The sequence below is a fragment of the Corvus hawaiiensis genome, chromosome 8 (assembly GCF_020740725.1).
Source record: "Corvus hawaiiensis isolate bCorHaw1 chromosome 8, bCorHaw1.pri.cur, whole genome shotgun sequence".
NCBI lineage: Eukaryota > Metazoa > Chordata > Aves > Passeriformes > Corvidae > Corvus > Corvus hawaiiensis.
In genome coordinates, this window is record NC_063220.1 from 20,414,657 (window position 1) to 20,423,882 (window position 9,226).

At 47.3% G+C, this 9,226-nt stretch overlaps 1 protein-coding gene across 1 annotated transcript; it reads right to left on the minus strand.

The window, feature by feature from the left end:
- Positions 1 to 2,200: 2,200 nt before the first annotated feature.
- LOC125329578 (cytochrome P450 2C9-like) lies at positions 2,201 to 8,232 on the minus strand. Its single transcript, XM_048311738.1, has 9 exons — positions 8,019 to 8,232; positions 7,521 to 7,683; positions 6,907 to 7,056; positions 6,442 to 6,602; positions 5,866 to 6,042; positions 5,195 to 5,336; positions 4,677 to 4,864; positions 3,416 to 3,557; positions 2,201 to 2,748 (listed from the first exon to the last, which is right to left on the minus strand). Exons 1-9 carry the CDS (start codon positions 8,196 to 8,198, stop codon positions 2,567 to 2,569), a joined length of 1,485 nt encoding a protein of 494 aa, XP_048167695.1. The 5' UTR covers positions 8,199 to 8,232; the 3' UTR covers positions 2,201 to 2,566.
- Between the last annotated feature and the right edge of the window lie 994 nt (positions 8,233 to 9,226).

The following is a 9,226-nucleotide window of genomic DNA, read 5'->3' on the forward strand; positions in this document are numbered from 1 at the left end:
TGTAGCCTCCTGCACCAGAGTACCATGGCACAATATGACCCAGTGGTACAACTTACTTCAGACAAAGAATGGTGCCGCAGACCAGACAGGCTCATTGGTCTCAGCATCAAGCCAGCAGAAATCTTCCACTTTGCCCTGGCATTTCTAGCAAATGCTCTGGCAGATGAGGTGCCAGCCTTGGAAAGCAAAAGCAGGATTCCCCTCTGTGCCTCACGTTAAGTGCACTCTTAGAGCCAGAAGCTGCCTTATTTGCCATGCAGCTGGTAGAGAGGAGATGGAGGCTCCAGTGCCCTAAAGCCCAGCTTCCCAGGTGTGTACCAGAGCTTGGGTGTGCTGGGACCTGGTCAGTTTGTGAGTTAGCCCGAGAAATGCCATCATCTCTTCCTCTCTACAGGTTCTGCATGTATTAGCAGGAAGAGAAGCTTATCCTAAAAGGAGCACTAACCCTAACATTGGGCAGTCTGCTGTTACTGCATGCAGGGAATTTTCATGGAGAAGCGTGAAATGGTGAGTGGGAGTTGGTTGGGTCTTTGGATGGGAGTAGTGGGGGGAGGTCAGAAAGCAGGAGAGGTGGGGCCACTGGACCACCTGTCTAAAAGCCCCCTGGGAGTGTTTAACCCTCCTGTTCTCTGCCCCAACCAAATCAATCAAACTCACTGCTTCATTAGCTCTGCCTTTCCTTATGGTGCAAGAGACAGTTTCAGACACCTGCTTGAATTTTAGCATCTGGCCCCAGCCTTTCTGTCCTGGAGGTATTGCCTGGTCTTAGGGCACTTGGAGCAGAGGAGGCTGGTGCCCTGGATTATGAAGCAGACCTCTGCAAGATTGTTCTCATGGGCGGGTGTCAAGTGACCCTCTTGTTGTTCCGAAAGAAAGAGCATTTTTGCATCCACCTTAGGATATGTTGGATATTATCCTAACTATTATCCCCCATGTTGTTATTTATCTCCTGAGCATGTCCTGCATTCTGGAGCTGTTTAGTAACAACATTTTCTCGCTGCCCTGTGCTTCTCATGCAGTTGTTTGTGAATTGTTGATAGATGTTGTTTGTCACTGTTTTGTTCATTGCCTCAGATGAATCAGCATCCCAGTGGGCAGGCATATGAATCATCCCCTCCAAGACCTCCAGATGTAAGCCATTTTTAACTCTCAACAAAGCATATAGGCTGCTGAGTTCCTGATTGCAGGACTGGCTTTTAGGGCAGCCTTAGACTAATGGAAAGCTCAAGGTAATCTCCTCCCCATTGTTCCTGGGTCTCATACATGACTGCTATTTCTGCTTGCACGTCTATGCATTTATTGCAATCCCAGATCAGCAGTCAGTGATGGTTTGCTATTGTTTTAGAGTACACAAGCATTAGAGCTGCAGCCTTCATGGGAAAAAATGGAGGGACAAGGAGGCATGGACCTGAGATGTGGGCAAATATATTTCCTTCAAAATAATGCTAAACATTTCCAAAGGGAGGTGGGAATTCTTGCACACTGTTTTCTCTGCAGTACTCACATGGTCTCTGAGTGCCTTGTGACAATCAATCACAGGAATTATATTTTGCCACTAGGACTTTTATATGACCATGATGCAAGGGACAACAAGTATCTATGTAAATGAAGATCAAGACAAACACAACAAACTGAACATCCAAACACAACCACAGCCCACAGGAACAAAGAAGCCCAGAAGAAAGTCATCTGTGGTGGAATATTTTTATGAAAACCATCCAGCCTCTTACTGAAAGAAGAACACCAAATTGTAGCTGGGGCCAGAAAAGAGAGACACTACCCTTTTCCTAAATTAATTCATTTTAATAAAGAACCTCTAAATCCCTGCAGTGATACTGATGGTAGCAAAAGAGCAGCCAGAGAGTTGGTTGCAATCTTCAATGCTCAGGTAAAAGTGATCTCCTTGCAACATCCTGCAAAAAGCATGAATGCATTCTTTTCATTTGGCAGAAAGCCCCTAGGCTGTAGGACACCCTTCTTCTCCAGAACTGTGAGCCTTCCTGGCTGGAGGTGTGCTGCGACTTCTCTGGAGCTCCTTGCAGGCAGCAGCAGTGATCACAGTGAATGACAAAGACAGGATCCTTGCCCAGGAGGGAAAGCCCTTCCCACAGGGTGCTGGCCACAGGCTCTGCAGACCTACTCTGCAGTGCAGCAGCAAATGTGGGCACTGCCCCAACCCAAATTAAATAAAGCTCAAATCTTCATAAATAGATTTTTATTTATTGGATCATTAAGGTACACACATGCAGCACTATCCATCTGCAAAGCATGGTCTTGGTGGGATGTGCTGCAGGAGCTATGTTGGCGCTGTTTGATGCAGCCACTGCACTCAGTGATCCTGTGACAGAGCACCAGTGCAAGAGGCTGCAATGTCACCCAGGGCCTCCTGGGGTGTGGTGAAGTTCCGTGAGCCTTCAGTGGTCTCTGCTTTGTGTGTGTACCTGTGTTTGGACTCCTTCCTGAAGGCCTGGGAAAGGTGGGCCAATATTCCTGCTGTTGATTTTAGTAAAGGAGATGTAAAGGAACAGCCAGTTTCAGGACACTGGGGAGAGTGGTTCAGTGCTTTTCAGCGGGGGACAGCACAGAGCTGATAGGCAGGAGGTACGTTGCCTGTCCCACTCAGAGTCGGGGTTATGTTGAGCTCCTGGGGGTTGACAACAGACTTCAAGGTAAAGTTCTGCAAGATGGTGGCTATGAGTAAAAATATCTCCATTCGTGCCAGGCCCTCTCCAGGGCATATTCGTTTTCCTGAAAGTGAAAGCAGCAAATAGTACTCAACAGGTGTTTCTGAGTTGACCAGAGTTTGTACTAAGCGGCTGGGTTGCACAGCTTTGTTTACTACACACAACCATAGCAGTGAGATGACTGTCAGGGTTACTGAGGATATTTTCAAGAGAAGAATTTGTTGGCAAAAGACCCTTGACAGTTTGGATGGGTGTGTGAAGGAAGAACAGGAGAAGACTTAACCATGGAGGAAACACCACAAGAGTTAAGATGAGAGAGAGCAGGGTGACATAAAGCACAGGTGAGGAAGTGGAAGATTGGGCCTATCAGTAGGTGAATGGTTGCACATAGCCTAAGAGGTACTTCAAATTTACTGGGGAAAAGTAGAGTTACCACAAAAAGATTCATTCAGGACAACTTGGGTATTTTAGACAGTGTCAGTGGATCCCATTCATGTCATTACGCTGACAACTCCTAGTAGGAGATTTGAGAAGCCATGAGGCCTGAAGAAGATGGGACATGCCATTGGAGATGCGAGCAGCAGGGAGGAGTTATCCAGAGAGCAGTGAGCCCCAAGGAAGCACCAGTGGGATTGTGTTGAGAAGAGGCAGTGTGTGTTGCAGGGAAAGGCAGGGTGGTCTCCAGAGGAGGAGGCTGACAGAGAGAGGAAAAAAGCAAAACTGTGCTTTACCTGCTGAGAAGGGCATGAAGAAGTCGCTCTTCCTAAACGTGCCGTTCTTGTTCAAGAAATGTTCAGGGTTGAACTCATGTGGGTTTGGAAACTCTTTACTGTCATGGAGGACAGAACTGAGGATGGGGAAAATCGTGGTGCCCTGAAGCAACACAAGAAGAGCAGAACATGAAAGGCAGGCAAATTAAATCACTCAACCTGACTGCCTGCCAAGTTGAGATTGTGCTTCCGTGTATAACCCTACCACTGCCTTTGGTTTCCCTTTGGGGACCCTTTAGAGGAGGCAGCTTTAGGGAGACCCTACTGAATGTCACAGCAGTTGTTGGCTGCTCTTCCTGAATGCTCCCTCTCGCCTCCAGAACATTTGTCCTCACTTTGCTCTGGTCATCAGGGGACACCCCACCTAATTCTTCTCTTTCTTGGTATTTCATAATAATGACCTTGTAGATGCACCATGTCCCTTCTTTTCTGTGAGCCCAAAAAGTCAAAAGCACACAAGGTTGTGGAAAAGAAGCTCAATTCCTTTCTCCTGACAAATTTCTCCTGCAACAATCCTCTACCTTCCCACTTCCCGACCAGCCATTAACAGGGGCTGGACTAATCAGCAGCGATGTCACAAGAGTTCTCTGCTGGAATTTGAGCAGTTCTCTGGGTCTTGCCATATGATTTTACACAGACAGCTGGAAATCACACCACCAACCGCCCATGTACTGCTGTTTCCCAGCTGCCCACAGTCACCCAGAAGAGCAACGCGCAGTGCTGCAGTGGGCCAGGCCAAGCCATGGGCTGCTCTAGCCCACCAGCCTGCCTCTGGCAGTGGCCAGCAGAGACTGCCTCAGGAGGTGTGCTAGAACAGAGTAAACAGGTTGGTTTGTTCCACTGAATGCAGACATACGCTACAGCATTTTGTGGCTCAAGGTCTTTCTTTGCTCAATAACCAGCAACTGGCTTTGCTCGCAAGCATGTGCACAGGCTGTCCTGGATGGTGGTAAGCAGCTCCTCAACTTTGCTGCCATTTTTGTGAACCTACTGTGCTTCTGCAGATAGGTAAAGATGCAGAGCAAGGGAACAAAGGTGTTGGTCCGAGCTCCTGTTCTAGTCTTGGCCCATGGAGCATCAACAAGGGAGTGCAAGTGAGCTACAGCTGCCTGAGAATAAAACCCTCACAAAGGGCTGGGTGAAAACAAGGTCAGGCCACAACAGTTCTAACTCGTGGCTTGTAACTGACAGCCTAAGAACTGCTGAACTTGAGGGAGCTAACCTTAGGAATAACATAGTCTCTGAAGCTGGTGTCTTTGGTCACAGTGTGAGGGAGAGCCAGGGGGATAAGAGAGATGAAGCGCTGGATTTCATGGACCACCGCATCTGTGTAGGGCATCCGGGTCCGGTCAGCCACACAAGGTTTTCTTGATCGTCCTACTACCTGGTCAATCTCTTCTTGAATTTTTTCTGTCATGAGAAGCACAAACCATCAAATGGGTAAATAAAACCAAACCTATCTCAATAGGTTGCCCTAAGCTGTTTACAAATCATAGATGGCAGGAGCATTATGTTGGTTTTGGTGCTGACTAGAACACAGCTCCACTGCTGCCCATGCAAGGAAAGTTCTCCTATTGATTTGGCTAAATAAAGACATGGACACAGGTTCCATAGAGAGAGAGGGAGAGAGAGGGAAGGATAGAGAGAGATATGAGGGGGATATTTGGGAGAATGATGTGGCATTAGACATGTGCCCAGCCCAGGGGAATAGCTAGAGAGGAAGAGCTTGCAAACTGATACCTTGTATCTTTGGGTATTTGAGAAGAAGCAGAAGCCCATATCGTACAGTGGTGCTCGTTGTCTCAGTTCCAGCAATGAACAAGTCGAAGGCGCTTGTTATCAGGTTCTTCATGTGGAAACTGGAATTGGGATGATCTTTCTCCTAAGAAAAAGGCTTTGTTGTTTCTCTGGCTGAGCTGAGAGAAGTGGCCCTTTCTCATGTCATCCCAGGCCTCCCTTTTCTCCTAGAGCTGTTGCATTTCTCTGCTAAGGTGCAGCAGCCATCTGGGGCATTGCAATGCTACCTTGAGCAGTAAACTCAATCCCAGAGCAACCTTCTTTTGAGCTGTGCACTTAATGGTACTCCACTGCTTGTTTGCTGTGCCAACTGCTTTCCAGTGAAAGAACAAGGATGTTGTTCCAAGAACTGCAAGACCAGACTTAAAAAGTCCCTGTGTTTTGGTGAGAGCAGAGCAAGCTCTCCCTCTCCAAGCAGCTGCAGGTAGTGGTGGCTGCTGAGCACTCAGACCCAGAGCTATAACCTCTAATACAGGCAATAGCTGGGGTATTTGCTGTTTTCCCATTGCAAAGCTGACTGGGAAGGGGTTGTCCCAATGTCTGTGTTACTTATGAGAGGGAAGGACTCAGCATAGGTGTGTTTGGGGATGAGCTGGGGCCATCTGTCTCCTTACCTCCTGCATTTTGCTGAGGAAACAGTCAATGAAATCCTGAGGGGAGTTGGGATCTAGGGAGGCTTGGTGCGACTTCACCTCCTCTGCTACAAAGGCTTTTAGAGCATCAAATTCTGCAAATATATTGTTGTGTGGGCCAGGCAAGTAATCCAGGATATTTGAGAACATCTGGTACAGCTGGAAGGAAAGAAACATGAAGGTGCCTCGTATGATTTTTATATGTATAAATTTGCCCCATCCTTTTGATGTTAGCAAAAAGCCAAGAAAAGCCTCAACTCTGTGAAATGAGGCAAGCAGAAGGACTATGAGGCTGGGCAGTCTGACAGGGCTTGCTTAGTAGTAGTGGGAACCTTGTAAGTGGAAAAGAAGGGTATCCAGGACTATTGGGAAGCTGCACTTAGCTGGCAAAGCCAATTCCATTGGTGAGGGAGTGTCTCACTCTTGAATGAAATCCCTTCTGTGCAGCAGAGCATTGATGGGGTCCTAAATAGAAGACTGAAATGGAACTTCATTGGGAGGGAGGCCTCCTGCTCTCCTGGGAGGATGTTGCCACTGTGAAATGCCTACTGAATGTACCTGTCCCCAGTGGGAGTTCATCATCTCGAAGATGTTGTTCATGTTGTTCATCAGGGCCAGGAACTTCTTGTCTTTATAATCATATCGTTTCCCAAAGACAATGGAGCATATAACATTGGACACAGAACAGCTCAGCATGAAGGTTGGGTCAAAGGGTGTTCCTGTGATTTCAGAAAAGTTACAGACTATAAAAAAAGCCACAAAATGTTCTATGTCTACTGATTTCTACTGTGGGTAATCTGAACTCTGGTTGTTATTGGAAATATCAGATCACAGACTCTGAGTGACACAGAAGGGTCCTCCAAACAGAACAGAACATGATCACAAAATTATTACAGCTTTGTAATAAGAGGTAGCTGGTGCATGGACCAAATCCATAGGAACTTCATTCCTTGCTGAAGATGTGAGCTCCCTTTAATACAGCCTATTTTTTCAAACATAAAATGTATTAAACATGGACTGTACCCTTTGTTTTGTTGATCTCTTCCAGCAAGTAGTCAGATTCCTCTTGTATCCTCTCTTCAATGCTCCTCTTCCCCATTCCAAAGTTCCGCAGAGTGGTGAGAGAAAACCGCCGGACTTGCAACCATGGCTCATTGTTGCTAAAAATAATCCCTGCAGAGGAAGAAGGAGAGGGAAGACCTGGCTTGGGCATGCTGGGTGCGAGATGAACAGTGGCTCATGGTGACAGTGAGCCCTGTCCCTGGAGAGCACTGACATGGTAGTGTCATAGCATACTGTGGTTTGGAGGTTCTGTAGACCAACTGCCTGCTTTTGGCCTTCTCCGCTACTGACCCAACTTCCTTGTGAATAATTCATCACTCATCCACACACAATTTCCCTTGCTGCAGCTGGTGGCTGCTGCCCCTTGCCATTTCCCTGCCCATCTTTGAGAACAATCTGGCTCCCCTTCTCTGCTACCTCACCCCTTTGAGTGGTGGAAGTCAGCAATTACAGCCCTCTCTGGCCACCCACCCCTTGCAGTTTTCCCTCATGCAAGGTACACTCCAGCTCTAATCTGCTGAACGCATCTTCAGCCCTTCCCTTCTCCTCAGAAGGAGCTCAGTCAGCCAACATACCTAATCCATTGTTAGTCCTATCTCCTGTTGGCATGTGTCCTCTGGCAGCAAACTCGTCTGCGCGATCAACCAAGGCTTCTTTCACCACATCATGTCCATGCAGCACCACCACTGGGTTCAAGCCCAGGTGCACTGTGAACACTGGTCCATACTCTTCACTGAGCTGTAAAAATGCAAGAGAGAACATGGCCATGGAGCAAATAGTGAGGAAGAGTGGGAAAGTCTCCTTGCTGCTGCCTCCCACTGCAGACAATTAGCCTCACACACTGGTAACATCAAGATTTGGTTCTCTCATGGTAAATGTAGGTGTGGAGATGGGTCCCAGTTATCAGGCCCTGAACAACCTGGCAACAGCAATGAGAGAGGACAGCTGCAATCCCCATGACTTTTCTGCTCCCCTGGAATTGCAAGTCATCAAGCTATAGCCACAGGTTGACCCCATGCACAGGTCCCACACATTTCTCACCCACAGAAGAAAGAGAGAAGAAGTGGCCTTACCTTCTCAAGGGTTTTGGCCAAGTTATTTGGTTTCACCTGCAGCAGGTTACCTAGAATGGGAAGGGGAGCTGGTCCTGGAGGCATCTTCCCTTTTCCAGACCTTCCTTTCCATGCTGCAAAGGAGAGCAGGCAAGCAATACAAACCAGGAGGACAACAGTGGCTCCTCCCAGGAGCTCCATTTGCTTCTGTGGCTCAGGAGGGAGTGACTCTGGCTGCCAGAATCTGAGTTTATATACCAAAGGTCTGTGTTAGCTCAAGAGCAGATTTTGGGTTATTTGGCTGAGTCAACGTTACTAGTCAATCATTTGTTAGGTTGCCCTGTGTTATGAAACTAAGTCTTTTATTGGTATTCATTATTCACTGAAGACACACCTTATCTCAAACAACTGCAGACACCACAGAGATTAAGAAATCTGTAATGTGCCCATAAAACTTGGTTTGTTTCACCTAGAGTTGTTAGAGGTCATGCTAGGGGCACACTCTCCTACTGAGGCACTCACAGAAATTCACTGTCACAAGAGCAACTTAAAAGTACTTCAGTGCCATTTGGGTTTTCTGTTCATCAGTACTGATTGTGGAAGCCCTCAGTGGTGTGAGCCATCCTTCATTGTTCCTAAAATCTTCCTGACATTATTAGTAGAGTTTGAACTGCATGTGATTTGCCAAAGGACATGCAACTGTATTTTCCTCAGTGCACAGCAATAGCCTCGGTCTCTCTCCCTAGGGGTATCTGGCCTCACGAGAGAGGAAAGTAAAAAATATCCATCTGGCAAGGGCAGAAAGGTCTCCAGACATGACAATAGACAAGAAAGGACTTGCTGGGTGAGATTAAACAAAGATGTAAGAAAAGGTGATAAGACCTTGAGACTCTGACCTCTTCAAGGTCTCATAGAGGAGAAAAAGAGGCAGAGAGGAGAGAAATCCAGAACTTGTGAGAGTCTCTGAGGAATGGCTTCCCAAGCTGGGACAGAGATGCACTTGTCCAAGGCTAGGTATAGGTTATTGCAACCTGGCAACTAGTCCTTGCACTTGCAATTACCAAAGAAGCTCATCCTACCTACTGCTGGAAGCTGGCATGCACAGGTTCTTGTTTTGTTGATGTCTGACTCCACTATGAAGAACTAGTGCCCTGGAAGTTCCCTGGGTGCTCTGGGAGAGAGCAGAGCATGTCTGGTGTGTTGCAAGGGCTTAAAAAAGAGCTGGAGGC